Source organism: Arvicanthis niloticus, chromosome 19 (assembly GCF_011762505.2).
Source record: "Arvicanthis niloticus isolate mArvNil1 chromosome 19, mArvNil1.pat.X, whole genome shotgun sequence".
Lineage (NCBI taxonomy): Eukaryota > Metazoa > Chordata > Mammalia > Rodentia > Muridae > Arvicanthis > Arvicanthis niloticus.
The window spans coordinates 49,829,336-49,843,842 of NC_047676.1; the positions used below are offsets into that span (position 1 = coordinate 49,829,336).

The following is a 14,507-nucleotide window of genomic DNA, read 5'->3' on the forward strand; positions in this document are numbered from 1 at the left end:
TAAGGCCCATCAAACTGAAGGTCAGTATGTTTAAAATAGCTTGAGGGCCGACCACAAGGCAGCACTTCCAGCACCTGTCTATGAACTCGTTGTTTTTGCGGGTTTAACCTTTATAAGATGGCCATTAAGAAATGTCCAGTGCTCAGCTTTGTGCTGTTGCCCTGGTCGATCAGTCTTGGGGTGTGAGTTCAATAAATCATCCCTGTTTAACTGAGTTTGGTGTTCACGTGACTTGTGGGGCAACTCCAGGACCCCAATATGTTTTTATATTGTGGGCCCACAGGAATGGACGGACTTGAACCATGAACTTTGGGTATAGCTGCTCTGGTTGAAAACGATTGCGCCCTAGTAAGGTGCAAGTTGTTTTGTTGACTGTCCGTGTCTTTTACTTGCCTTTGCCTAATAGTATAGATATTAGAAGCCGCTAGTGAATAAATTGCATGTTCTAAATTGCCAGCAAAGCCTTTCATTCACTCATTTACCCTAACCTCCATTGTGTGAAAATTTCCAGGAAGTCTCATAATCAGGATGCCTGCCAATTTTGAAATTGGTTAATTGAGGTTGCAGCCTGTTTTTAATAATGAAGCTATAGTATGGTCAGGTATTTATTTATAATGTCCAGATGTCAATGTCCCTTCACCACTGCAACTCAGGCCTCTGGATTCCTCCTCCTGATTTGGAGAAAGAGCCGGGCTTCCTAACTGACAGAAGCATAGAGAAGTGATGGAGTTTGTAAGCACAACCTCTATGATCCTCACTGCAGTAGCAGGTAAACCTCTCTGAAGACCTGGAGAAGCCTCGCAACAATCTCAGCGACCCGGCCCCAAGGCTCGGGCAGCCAGTACCCGCAGGGACCCGCCGCGTTGCCAGGGCGACGCTTCCGGACGGCGCGCGCAGCCCCCGGAGCAGGAGAGTTGCGCGATGGGCGGCTAGACGTGCCCGGCGCCTCGAATTAGTTTGCGGGAGCGCGCTCGCGGCCGCGCGCCTTCGCTTCCCAGACTCCGTCGCTGACGCGTCGTGGACGTTAGGGAGCGGGAAGACAGCGGCAGCGGGCCGGGATGAACAGCGGCGGCGGCTTCGGTTTGGGCTTAGGCTTCGGCCTCTTCCCTACGACGGTGATTCAGGTGACGAATCTCTCGTCGGCGGTGACCAGCGAGCAGATGCGGACGCTCTTTTCCTTCCTAGGAGAAATCGAGGAGCTACGGCTCTACCCCCCAGAGTGAGTGCTGGAGCCCGGCGGGGGGAGGGGCGCGCCGCCATCGAGACCTCGGGCGCCGAGGCACGGGGAGCGCGGGCGTCACGTGACCGCGCGCTTACCTAGGCGGCCATGTTTGATGAGGGCATCCGGCCAGCTGTGGGGCTCTCCGCGTTGGGGTTTTGTTGATTAAGCTCCGCGCGGGGTTCCTGCAAAGGACTTGGGAGTGCCTTCCCCTGTCGAGCCTCCAAGAATGTGGTTGATGCCCGATCTTCGAATTGGGTACCCCAGGCCTTTGCTTTTCCCCCGAACTTAAGATGGCCGCAGGTGGGCCGGCGGTAGTCCTCATGGCAAAAGCCTATAACGTTTCTGCACTGGGAGATCGTGAAGAACGCCAGCAGTGCCAACGCCCGGACCTCTAGGTCTCAGTGTCAGGGTAGTGCTAGTGCTGATGAGAGAGAGTGCAGATGACAACATGGAATCCGAACTGGTTTTGTTCTCCGGGGTGATCTGAGACTTTTACCCCCCTTTTGGTTTTTCTAACCGAGCCCATATTCAGGATCTTAAGGATCACGTCAATCTTTCCGTTTTGGCAACATTCTGAGTTTTCCTCCAATAAGGTCACACTGGTTCAGACGTTTCAAAAAGTATAAGCTAGTGCAGAATTAACGCTACTGTGTACAAGTGTTTAAAATCCAGCGCTTAATTGGCATTTATATGTCGACATCACTTCCTAGGCAGCGTACTCGAAGTGGTAAATTTCCCTTATGCAATATTAACTAATCAAATAACTCGTAATGGATAACCGTTCTTAACATTCTCACAACTCATAAACTTTAAGAAAATACTAAGGTTCACAGTATTTTGTTCTTTATGCTAAAATTATTTGAAGGAAAAGTTACCCACGATTTTTTGGGAAAATATTTTGGCTTATTTTATAGTCATGCACACAGAACAATATATCTCTCTACTCTCTGTAAGTAGGGAAACCACTCCAAATTGATTTCTTATGAATGTGGATATTTAATGTTATTTCCTTTGTTTTTGGAAATATTTCATGCATTCAGAAAAGTTGAAATAAAACAGTGAATGTCCATCAGTATTCTTTTCATTTGGTGCATTTGATTACTAAATTTTCATTTATTATAGCTGGGTGTGGTGTCACAGGCCTTTAATCCCAGCACTCTAGAAGGTAGAGCAGGGGTCTCTCCAGTTCAAGGCCAGCCTGGTCAGGTTCAGGATAGTCAGGGCTGTCTGGGTGAAGAGAAACTCAAAAAACAAAACAAAAGATAAGAAAAAAGAAAGAAAAGTTAGTGTTTTAGTAGTGTCCTCCCCCTTTTATCCAGTATATGTTTCAGAGAGTGCTATGATACTTAATTATCTTCAGTCTAGAACAGGCCCCTTCCTCTCTTAAAAAAAAAAGTTTAATGAAGCTGACATTTTGTTATGTAGGTTAGTAGAGTGCCATACAGTCTGAGTTTATATGCTGGGATTGGAACAATATATTTCTGACAAGAACCCTGCATAAGTGCATGAGCATAAGGTTTGATGTGCCCGTGGCACTAATGTTTGTAGTGTCTTTTAACATTTAAAGATGCTTTCAGCTATCATCTTACGTGCTCAACATTTAGTAATTGAGGAGTGTTCATCGGAGGGCTGTATCCTGAAAGGGTTGGAAGCCAGTCAGTAAAATACTCTGCCCATGAACTCTTGTAAATTAACTTTGGGACAGTAGAGGGTCTGAAGAAATTCAGAATGTTCTTCACTCCCAGTGAACTGCCATTTGTAGATGGTAACACACTGCCAGGTATCAACTGGCATTGGGGAAGATGCATCTCAAAGAGTCTACCTTGTCTTCTTCAGGGCTGGTCTTGAGTAAATCCAATTTCCTTCCCATGAAAAAAATGTTATTATTTGGGGTTTAACTATCAAAGTGGGTGAAAAGCTCTGCTGTTTGTGTTAAGATAGAGCCAGCATGCCACAATAATTCCTTTGGCAAAGTTGTTGCCAGACAAAAACTTTGTACCTAGTTTTTATACGTTTAGGAGTAGAGCCTCATTCTGGCTTTGTAGTGATACTGATAAACTTTATTAGCAGGTTTTCTTTCCATTATGGAGTTATGCCAGCTGGTCCTTGAGGATATACTTGTAGTTTGGGGCTGAAGTGTATAAAACTTTAGTCAGTCAAAGGTAATGATAGTTGTTTTGTTTGTCATAAGTATTGCTTTGTGATTACTATTTAGAAGTTGAGCAGTTGTTTGATTTAAAATTGGAGATACATTTAGTAAAATGTGAAAATCCTACAGATGGGGGGGTTTCATTTTAATTTTTAAACATTAAACATTCATGTAAACAGGTCAATAATACGGGTCAAGGCTGATAACATGAGTTCACTCTCTAGACTAGAACCCACTGTGAAGGGAGAGAATTCAGCTGCTGAAAGTTGTCTCCTGACCTCCCTTTACAGGTACACCTGTGCATACACTTGCACAGATAATAAATACAGAATAGTAAAAAAGGATTTCTGTAGACATTCATTGAACATACTAGAATTGTTTGACACTTTTTCCTATTGCCAGATAATTAAATATCCAGAATTACTGTCCAACTTTTTGTACAATAATTGAATTTCATAGTTTTGGATACCTATTTATACAAATTGCTTTTTTTTTCAGTAAACTTATCATTGTGATGTAATGTTTATACAGAAAAATGAACATCGTGGTGTGGAGATCAATGAATTTTTATGGGTTTAAACATAGAAGTGTAGCAAGCACACAGATGGGGAGTATCTGCAAGTTCCCCTGTGCCTTCCTTCAGTTGACTAACCTCCCCAAGGGTAATTCTATTTTGATGTATAACACCAGGGAGATTTTCATTTGTGCAGTTTTTCTTGCTTGCTCTGGGGTCCTACTTTTCTGGTTTTCGAAGTTCCAAGAACCAAAGTAAAACATCTGTTTACTGAAGTAACTTAGTTAACTTTAAAAAATGACATATGCTGTGTCTGTTACATTTTGTTGCCACACAAGCACCTGAGCTCATCATACAGGTAGTACTTTGGCTCAGGATTTTAGAGGCTTTATAATGTGTTGGCTGGCTCTGATGGTTCAGCCTATCACCTAGCAGAAATAAGGTGGTTAGGAAATAGATCCCAGGAAGAAGCCAGAGACAAGATAAAATCTCCTCCAAGGTACACATTGGTGCTGTAGCCTGCCCCACCTCCTGCTGGTGCATTCAGCTGGATAACCTCAGAACCCAATAGTAGTTGAGGGACAAGCCTTCAACACAGCAGGCCCTTCTTGAGATACTTCCTTACCTCACCATAGCAGGCATTCTTTATAGAATGGAGAACAAGAAAGTCTGTGATCTTAACATCACTCTACCAAACTCCTTTCATTAGCATAGTTTTTTCTTCTAGTACATACTGTGTAATCAAAGGAGTCATACACTGTGATTATAAATTTTTTTCTTACTTAATCTGTAATAAGCACTTTTCATATTGCTGTGCTTTAAAGCAATATTTAGACATGTGCTGTGTTGAGTGTTTTTGAAATTCTGTCATTAAATGTTGGTTATCATTAAAATTTTTAATTACAAATGAATGAGTTTAAGCTAGATGCATTTGGAAATGTTGATAATCAGCAGTGATTGGTAGGTCTGCAGGCAGCGTCAGCCTTTCATAAGAAAGGCTTGGAGATTTGTGCCGTCTAAAGTACTTTTGGATTCCTTAGGTAAATGCTATGTTGGTCAGTAATTGCATGCATAAAACTATTTGTCCGTGCTTGGACTATGTCATTTTGATAGATCTTCTAAAACAGGTGTTCTCAACTGTGAGTTGCAACCCCTTTGGGGATCAAATGACCCTTTCACAGGGGTCACCTAAGACCATCTGGAATATACAGATGTTTACATTAGGATTCAAACAGCAAAATCACAGTTGCAAAGTAGCAACAAAAATAATTTTATGGTTGAGGGTCACCACCACATGAGGGACTGTGTCAAAGGATTGGAGCATCAGGAAGGGTGAGAGGCACTTTCCATCTTTAGGTACATCTTTAGGTATATCTAGATGTACTAATAAAATATTACACATACTGATAACTACATTGGCATTTGTCAAGTAACATTGTAAAGTAACGTCACCATGTTTCATGAAAAAATACCCAATTAGGACCCCAGAAATATAACCTGTTCCTTGAGGTGGGTTTTGTTTGTTTTGTTTTCAAGTGTCTCTACTTAAAACCCAGTAGTTTTATATTGTAAAAAAAAAAAAACCCTAAAACTTGGTTTAACAAATGAGGTCAAAATCTACTACAATTTGGTTTATTGAGACAGGGTTTCTCTAGGTTTGTAGAGCAGGCTGGCTTTGAACTTACAGAGCCTTGTACTTAGAGAGCTCCCAAAGGCTGGGATTTAAGGTGTACATCACCACACTGCTGGGCAGACAGAGCTGCTTGCTTTTAGACAAAACAGAGTATGTAACTTTTTGAAAAGTAAAACTATGGTCATGAGTTTTGGTGGTACATGTATGTAATCCCAGCTACTTGTAAGCCTGAGCGAGGAGGATTTGAAATTCAAAGTGAGCCTGTGCAACATAGTGGGCCCTGTAGGTCAAAAGTACATTTTAAAGTACAAGGAGGTAGGGTGTGTTTCATAGTTACGAGAACCTGTCTGGCATGTTTGAGGCCCTGAGTGTAGTCCCTAGTATCGCAAAATAATCAAAGTAGTGATAAAGAAAAATAGTTCTATTAGCTTAGATAGACTAGAAAAGACCTACACATATGATTTATAAACATAACTGATTTATAAATAATGCAGTTTTGATACTTGGTAGTGGTGATGCATGCATTTAATCTTAGTACTCAGGAGGCAGAAGCAGGCAGATCTCTGTGTTCCAAGACAGCCAGGGTTATACGGGGAAGCCCTGCATTGAAAATAGTATATAATTAAATACTTCTTAATAATAATAAACAATATAAACCTTTGTCAGCATCTATATGAAATCTGTAATGTTCACTATAACTTCTCAAAGCTGAAATATTGACATGTTTACAAAATGATTTGAAGTTGGGCTTTATTTCAGAAAGAGTAGTGGGAGATAAAGACTAAGAAAATTGCTTAAGGACTGGGGGTGCATGTAGCTCAGTGGCAGATGCCTGACTAGTGTACCATAAAATGAAAGTTACTGAACACTGTGAAGTACTTTATCAGTCGTCCTTAACCTGTGGGGTGCAACCTCTTTGGGGGTCAAAGAACCCTTTTCACGGGTCACTTAGGAGCAGGGTTCTCAACATGGTTGTTCACACAGCTTTCTGTTTCTGTAGCCCAGGGAACAGCACTGACCGTATTCAGTGTGGCTCTTCCACCCTAGTTACTCTGATCTAGATAGTATCTCATAGACTTGTCTCTTGAGTGACTGTGCATCTAGTTCCATTTGACTGGCTAGCAATATTAACCATCAGAGGTTGACAGTGTAGCTGTAACTTTAACCATTGTTTTAAAGGTGGATTTGCTGCTATATATGGTAGATCAGAGAGAGCAAATTTAGTGAAAAAAGTGACTATGGAGGGGCTGAAAAGGTTACTACGCACTAGTACACACACTAGTGTTAGGTTCCCAGCACCCACTTTAGACAACTCACTTCTTGTAACTCCAGTTAAAGGGGATCTGATATCTTCTTCTGGATTTATTAATCACTAGCATTCACATGTGTACACCTACTCTTAAAAATAAAATAAATCTTTTTAAAAACGTGACTTTGTAATTACTAGTTAAACAGTTAGTTACTCAGTGACTTAATGAGAAATAGCATAGATAATGAGTTAAATCAAATAGACTAAAGTGTCTATTATTTTGCAAAATAAATTGCATAATATTTTGTTTGTAAAATCCTTTTTTTTTTTTGGTCCTGGAAAGCACCTTATTCTGTAACCTGAAGCCATGCAAAAACCCCTTGTTTGGTTCCATATTACCTAATTGTATGATTACTGTGAAGTTTTCAGTGATATTTTTGGATTGGTGGCATTAAACCCATGGCCTCCCATGCTATACTACTTTACCACGGTTTTAGGAATGGAAATGTTGAGGAACTAGTTAGGGGTGGGAGGGGCTACAGTTTGAAGTCTTGAGGCTGGGAAATTCTGTAAAGTGATTTTGACTGATAGCGTTAGCTGTTTCAAATTTCGTTCTAGGGCTGACTGATTTGTAGGCACCTCTAGAGTGACCTCTGTTTTGTCAGACAAGTCAGTGTTAAATGACTAAAATATGTTATTTCTCGTGTTAGTCATTTTTAGCAACAAAGATTATATAAGTCTGATGTAAGAAAGAAATTTCAAATGAAAATTATAAAACCATGCAAATGTTTTCTTTTTCTCTTGCAGCAATACACCTCTTGCTTTTTCCTCCAAAGTATGTTATATTAAGTTTCGTGACCCATCAAGTGTTGGTGTGGCCCAGCATCTAACTAACACGGTTTTTATTGACAGAGCTCTGATAGTAGTTCCTTGTGCAGAAGGTTGGTATCTTATGTTTTTTTTCTTATTGTTTTAATATCTGTCTTGTCTGTTACTATATATAGCCTTTAGCTTTTCTGGAAATTGGCCAGTACTCTATGTGTGAGTCTGTCTGTGCACACTCACATTTGTGTGTGTGAGATGAGAATGAAATTTGAAGAAGAAAAAAATACCTGTAGAATATTATACTGAAGTGGTTAGTTTATTACTTATGGATATTTGAGATTTTACAACTGAACATTTAGAAAATTTATCAAGTATTTGCCTTTTATAGTTGGTTTTGGCTTTTCTGTAGCCAATTTGCAGATTGTAAAAACGAGCTTTTTAGAATTTAAAAACTTATGATGGTATGAAAAAAATATTTTAAATGTATATGTAAGCATATACTCATGAGGGCACAGTTAAGAATTTTTCAAGTAAAGCATACCTTCAGTCAAATTGGGATTGTAATATTTTATATTCATTTAAAAAATACTCAGTTTATTCTTTCAAATATCCTCTTAAGGTAGTTTCTCTCAATTGTTATGAGACTATTGTTTCATATTCAGTGTGATTTTTGTTACACACTTGGAACTTTTTTTTTTTTTTTTTTTTTGATTGGCTTTTATTGGGGAGGTTAACTGGAAAGCAATTTGTAAAGCCTTCATCAGGGAGTGATGTCAGAGATGGGAGCAAGGCCTGAAGCCTTCTAGTTACTTGTTAAATTTTACATCTTGAATTGCTTTAAGAACTAATTATTATTAAAAATTTTGTTTTTCCAGAGTCATTTATATATAATTGGCTATTGATTTTGACAGTTTTAATGTACAATTAACCTAGAGTACTGACTGGCATATATACATACATTTTATTTTATTTTATTTTTTGCTAGATGATAGTAACTATTTTATAGCATAAAAGTATGCTAGAAACAATTTAATGAGCTTTTAATATGTAATTTTTAAAACTTGTAGTTACTAGGTTTATATTAAAAGCATTAGTTTATCTGGAGTTCGCTGCACTTTGGGAGTTTTGTTGTTTCAGAATGCCTGTTTGGGAATGTTAAGAGCATTATAAGATACGGGTCCTCCCAGAATGGTAATTCGGAAGTCCCAGAACAGGAAGATCTAGTTTCTTTTTTCCTCCCAGATAAATTTGAAAGCATGCATTTTTTCATGTTTAAGGGGTTAGAGTAGATAGGGAAGATAAACATGGTTAAAAGTAAATTATTTGACAAATATATTCTTATCTGATCTTAAGAGCACAGTAAGCCCTGAAGTTGGGGAGTAAGGTTTGAGAGAAAGACGTTTTAATTCTGCAAAAGTCCATGCTATGAAAATGCACAGGAAAAAAAATCTTAAACTAGAAATACCAGAAAAGTATATAGCATTTAGGCTTTTATCATTACTGATTTTGGAGGAAGAATTTTAAATCATTGTTGGAACTTTGCTGTAATCCCATACAATCAGAGAAACTGATTTTTAAGTAACTTTCAAGGTTATAGAATAGGGGAGTCTCTATTTTAGTTTGTTTTATTTGGTTGATTAAAACAGTCAGCTATAACTTTAAGCATTTTTTAATGCTACCATTTTGCAAGAAAACGTTACCATTTTTGGACATGCAAATTTTTTTATCTGTACCTTAATATCTTAAGGTATTTTAATATCAGGAAGAACCTGATACACATTTTTTTAATTAGGTTTTTCAAATATAGCTTATGACTTTTACAGCTCTTAAGTCTGATTATGCACTTCCAGTAAAGAAGTAATGCATTGTTATATTAAAAAGAGAGCAGAATGAGAGAAGCAAATGAAGCCAGTCTGCAGTGGAGGAAGCTCAGAGGGGTGCACGGGGCTGTGTATGCCCTGGACACTTGACTCGCTGCATGCTTCAGCACCATAGAAGGAAGCAGCATCGTGGTGTAAATGAGAAAGGCCATAGAAAACATTTTACAAGATACTTCAGTTTCTTTCAGTTTGTTGGTTTTTAGTTCAGACAGTAATGTGAGAAGTGGGTAGAAAAGTGGTATTGATACTCATTGAACAGGAACTACTGTTAATAAAATGTTCCATTTTGAATAAAATATACCTTCATTATACTTGTCTAAATATGACCTTCTTGTTGTTACGTGCATTTCAGATTTCTTTTTATAAATGTTAACATTTAGAAAAAGTAAGATCAACGTAACAGGTGTGAGCCTGATCGTCAGTCATAACTTTATGTCCACATTTTCTGGTAGATGGATTTTGACTATTAATTTGGTTTTGTATGTTTTCTCTATGTGATATTTGTGCATTATTAGATGACTAGACTGGCCAAGGCAGACCTGTTACACTTGCCTGAGTTAGGCATTGTTTGCCATGCCACTAAACCTGCCGCCAAGTGAAACCTTCATTGGGGAAATGAGATCGGAGTCTGAACCGCAGAAGATGGACGCCCTGTCTCTGTTTTTATTGTTTTGCTTTAATTTTATTTCTTTTTCTTTTGTCCCTTTTTTTTTTTGTTTTGTTTTTGTTTTGTTAAATCTTTCACTTTTAACTTAATGAGCTGGTTTTCCAGTTCTTTGTGAATGGTATTCCATTAAGAGATTGTAATATGTTGCAAATTTATGGGGAATGATTAACAGAGCTCAACCTTGAGATGAACCAAACTGTCCTGCAGTAAGTTAGAGTGCAGTGCTGTGAAGATGCTCAGGCCTTCTTTGTGGGTGGCTGAGGTACATTTTGATCTTCAAACATTAAAACACTTAGGAGAATCTTAGAAACATTTTCTGATGGGCTCAGTGCTTATTTTTCCCCAAGTCTACATCTCTCATAAAAAACAACTGATGGCTTATAATTTTTGTCCTTCCCCTAGAACTGTAGGCATATAAAACCATCAAGGAAAATAAGTGCATTTCTTTTACCATCTGAAGGTAGGGGGAGGTCTTTGTCTTTTATTACCTTGGTCTTATGAAGCCTTTTGTTGCTTCTGGGGAAATTGGAGAAAACTGTTCATTATTTATTTGCATGCATTTTTTTGTTTGTTTGCTTGAATTTTTTTGTTAAACTCTTCAGAGGTTACTAGCTTTTTAAGTGGATTCTGAAGTGAGGACTCAAAGTGGTTTGAGAGATCTCTGCCTCAGTTTTCTTTGAAGTGTAGTTTGGGGAAAATGCTAACTGCTGCTTGTTTTACACTTCTGTATATGCTCTAGGGGAGCTTTAGAGGACACTTTTTACAGAATTATAGTTTGGAAATAGCACAATGCAATTTTTCTTAAGAGTATCTTTAATAGATTAAGACAGCAATAGTTTGAGCTTAAATTAAGTTACTGATTTTATTGTCATGAGATAGGGAAAATCTGATAGCCTACTTAAGAGAGAACTGAGGCCTCACAGTCCTAAGTAATGAGCTTGGTTCATGTTGAATACCCTATTGTCTGTGTAGTCTCTATACTGTATAGATAGCTGGGTTTGGTTATTGACAAATAATACTAAATTTGGCACATTACTAGATTGCAACTCAGATGAATAAACTAGGGTATTGAAGCAGAGAATTCATACCTCAGGATGGCAGTCATTAATCAAAGGGGTTCAGGTTTTAAACCTTAAAAAATAACTGAATGTTTAATAGATGAAACGAATGTGATAACTAATATAAACAGTATATATAGTATATGGATGGGCATATACAGATAAGTAGTAGTACAAGTAGTCCATTGTTATTTTATTTATTTGAAAGGCTTACCTTGTTAGCATTCTGCATGTGAAGAAATTTGTTCTCCAGAATTTAAAGTAATAATCTCACTTTAAATTAGTTAAATTTAGATGCTGTAAAATTAGAAAGTATGCATTTGCTAAAGCCACTAAACTGCAATTCTAATTTTTTTCTATAGATAAGCTAAAACCATTATCTAAAATTTTAAATTACAACTTGAATTTCATCCATGCTTTGAGGTCTTTCAGGAGAGATTGTTTAGATACTTATCTCTGTGCATCTGGTGGTTGTAAATAGGCTTTACCACTGAAATGAGGCATAATGCTTTTGAAAATTTACCACATAGATTTCAGCTTGTGTGATTTTTGAAAATGCAGTTTTAAGACACTCTTAATGAATTAGTAGAAATGGTAATTTATATATGCAATCAAGTTGGAGAAATATACCCACCCCCCCCTTTTTTTTTTTTTTTTTGCCTAGAAGATAGGAAAAATGTTAAAGTTTTAATTTTTGTCAATTGTTTTAAATTCAGAAACCAAGTATGGCAGATCATGAACTTCAATATAAAGTTTTTGTTTTTTAAGTTGCAGGCATTTTTTCCTAATGGTTTTACTATTAAAAGGTGATTTTAATATTATTCCTGTTAGATAGTTACAGGCTTCATGAGAAGAGCATTTGTAAGCATTAGTTACTGTTCTTGGATAAGTATACATAAACTGCATCTAAAGTTAGTATTTTAAGAAGTCTCCTGAGACTAGGGAAATTTTTGATAGTTCAGTCCCTAATTTTTTTTATCAATTGCCTAAGTCATCTTTGGGATTGGATTCTCTCTAGGTATTACTTGGTGAGGTGCCTTATTGATGAATGGGTAATGGACCTTTTTAAATTCAAGCTGATTATGTGTTCAAGTTTTCTGTTTTCTTCTGTTTATGTAAGATTGAGTGGAGTCTTTTGGAGGGTTGTCAGAACTGTTTGCTTCTCAAGTAGGTAGCTTCAGTAACAGGATAGAGAGAGACACTCATTGTGGAGCAAATTTCAATTCGCACATATTTGTTTTTTTTTTTTTTCTTTTTCTTTTCTTTTCTTTTTTTTTTTTTTTTTTTTGACTAATTTGGTTATTTGCCATTTCTGGGGATTAAACTTTAAAAAATGTTCTTCTTTTCTGTATCTGATGTTCTGTGTGCTATTAGTGACGCAGCCAACACGAACGGTTGTCATGTGTAACACAACTTTCGATCACCGCGAAAACAGCGTCCTGGGAAAGCGTCCATGCTTGATATCGTTTGGTTCATGAACATTAAGTTTCCAGTACAGGTGACCCATAGCTCAAAGTGTTAAATAATTGTCTACATTATTCAGTTTTTAAAATAATGTTCCATTAATGAGATTGTTAGTCTTTGAAGTTTTGCTCACTTTTATTTTTCCTACTAGAGCAGGGTAAAAGGAAAGCCTTATGTTCTTATTTGTTTCTTTGTATGGATCTGATAGATAGATTCATTTATTATTATTATTTTTTAAGTGCAAGGGTAATTGTAAAATCATAGTGTAAAGTTGGTGTGGTGTTTCTGCTTTCCATAATATTTGGAACTTGCCTCTGCAGGTAAAATCCCAGAAGAAGCCAAAGCCCTTTCTTTACTGGCTCCTGCTCCAACCATGACAAGCCTAGTGCCTGGTGCAGGGTTGCTTCCCATACCGACCTCCAGTCCTCTGACGGCAGTGAGTAGTGTAAGTCCTTTTGATGGTGTGAGCACTGACCTAGGCAATAGATTGAGTAAGGAGTAAGAAATTATTTTTACTTTGTTTTGTTTGGTGGCAGCCATTCAAAATCCATACTTAAAACTTTCCCACATCATCTCAATTGACATTGCTTGGAGAATTGGTTTGAAATAACTGGGGGCTGTTCACATTTGAAAGTTCAGATAGGAAGCTCGGTGCTTTAGATCACACAGACTTGGAGGCCCAAGATCACTTCCCAGCTCAAGAGGGTCAGAAGGACTAAGTGCATTTTAGGGGAGATGAACTTTGGTAATGGAAAAGGCATTTCAGAGATGTCTGAGAAGCTGGGACAAGGCAAAAACATGACAGAATCCTTACATTACTTTACAATTAAACAGTAATTAATATCTTGTGATTTCTCAGTGAAGGAAAGCTATAACTATTACTGGGTTTTGGTTTTTGTGTAAAAAAGATTCTAGTCATACTCCATTTAAAGGAGGGCCATTTGCCAGGTAAGGACTGTGACTTCTTAACTTGCTAGTGTTTTATAGGGTATGTGCAAACTTCGTGATTGTGGTGGTCAGTTTGTCCTGATTATAGAACTGGCTTCTGACACATTGAATCTGTACAGCATTCTGCTGTGGGAGACCATGGAGCAAGGCGATTTGTAATTGAACGTCTGTGCTTGAGGAAGCAGTGCTGCTCAGTGTGGCTGGAACAGAGCGAAGGGAGAGAACTAGGTGTTTAGGACACTGACTTGATAGTGTTGCTTAGATCGTAAAAAGGGATTTGAATTTTATTTTGAAGCTGATTAAAAGCTACATGACCTCACGTTTTTAAAAAAGGTTAGACTGGCCACTATGACGAGTAAGTGACAGTGGTTTTGTAAACTTGTTTTTTCATTTTTAGAAACTGCTATTATTTAACAGTTGTTAAATTTTAGTCATTTACAAAATATTTGCACATACTGTCAGTGATCAGTTTTATGGAGTAGCACAAGAAGAAGTGAAAATGATTGTATTGTTTCCTTTAAAAACCTTTTTTGGTTCCTTCTGCCAAATGCAGAACATGTTTTAAAATCTTCAGAACTTGTGTTTCTTTAAATAGACTTTAAGATGAACATGAATCCTAGTAAGTGTTCTAACACTGACTCTATCAATGTTCTAGAAAGCTTATCCAAAGGGGCCCAGAGACATGCTTCAGAAGTTGAGAGCACTTGCTCTTGCCTAAGAGCTGGGTTTGGTTCTCAGCACCTCTGTGAGTCTGGAACTCCACGTCTAGGGTACACCGTGCCCTCTTTCAGTCTCTTCAGGCACCTGGGTCTTTGTGGTGCACACATAAATGTAAAATTTAAAATTTTAAGATGATTCTGTGTTTTTTTTTCCCTTCTATTGTCAAATAAAAAATAGC

General features: G+C 37.8%; 1 protein-coding gene across 6 annotated transcripts in view; it reads left to right on the forward strand.

Annotated features, from left to right (window-relative positions):
• Window positions 1–907: 907 nt before the first annotated feature.
• The window catches only part of Srek1 (splicing regulatory glutamic acid and lysine rich protein 1), a 32,646-nt gene continuing 19,046 nt past the window's right edge, over window positions 908–14,507 (forward strand). The window contains exons 1-5 of one of the 6 annotated variants that reach the window (XM_076916251.1): window positions 1,034–1,219; window positions 7,575–7,708; window positions 9,988–10,599; window positions 12,572–12,695; window positions 12,982–13,106. In XM_076916251.1, the coding sequence (XP_076772366.1) occupies window positions 13,035–13,106 (72 nt within the window). In that variant the 5' untranslated portion in view covers window positions 1,034–1,219; window positions 7,575–7,708; window positions 9,988–10,599; window positions 12,572–12,695; window positions 12,982–13,034. Of the gene's footprint in view, window positions 1,220–7,574; window positions 7,709–9,987; window positions 10,600–12,571; window positions 12,696–12,981; window positions 13,107–14,507 lie in introns of those variants that run through there. The other 5 variants (XM_034523338.2, XM_034523335.2, XM_076916250.1 and 2 more) reach the window with 5 other exon arrangements.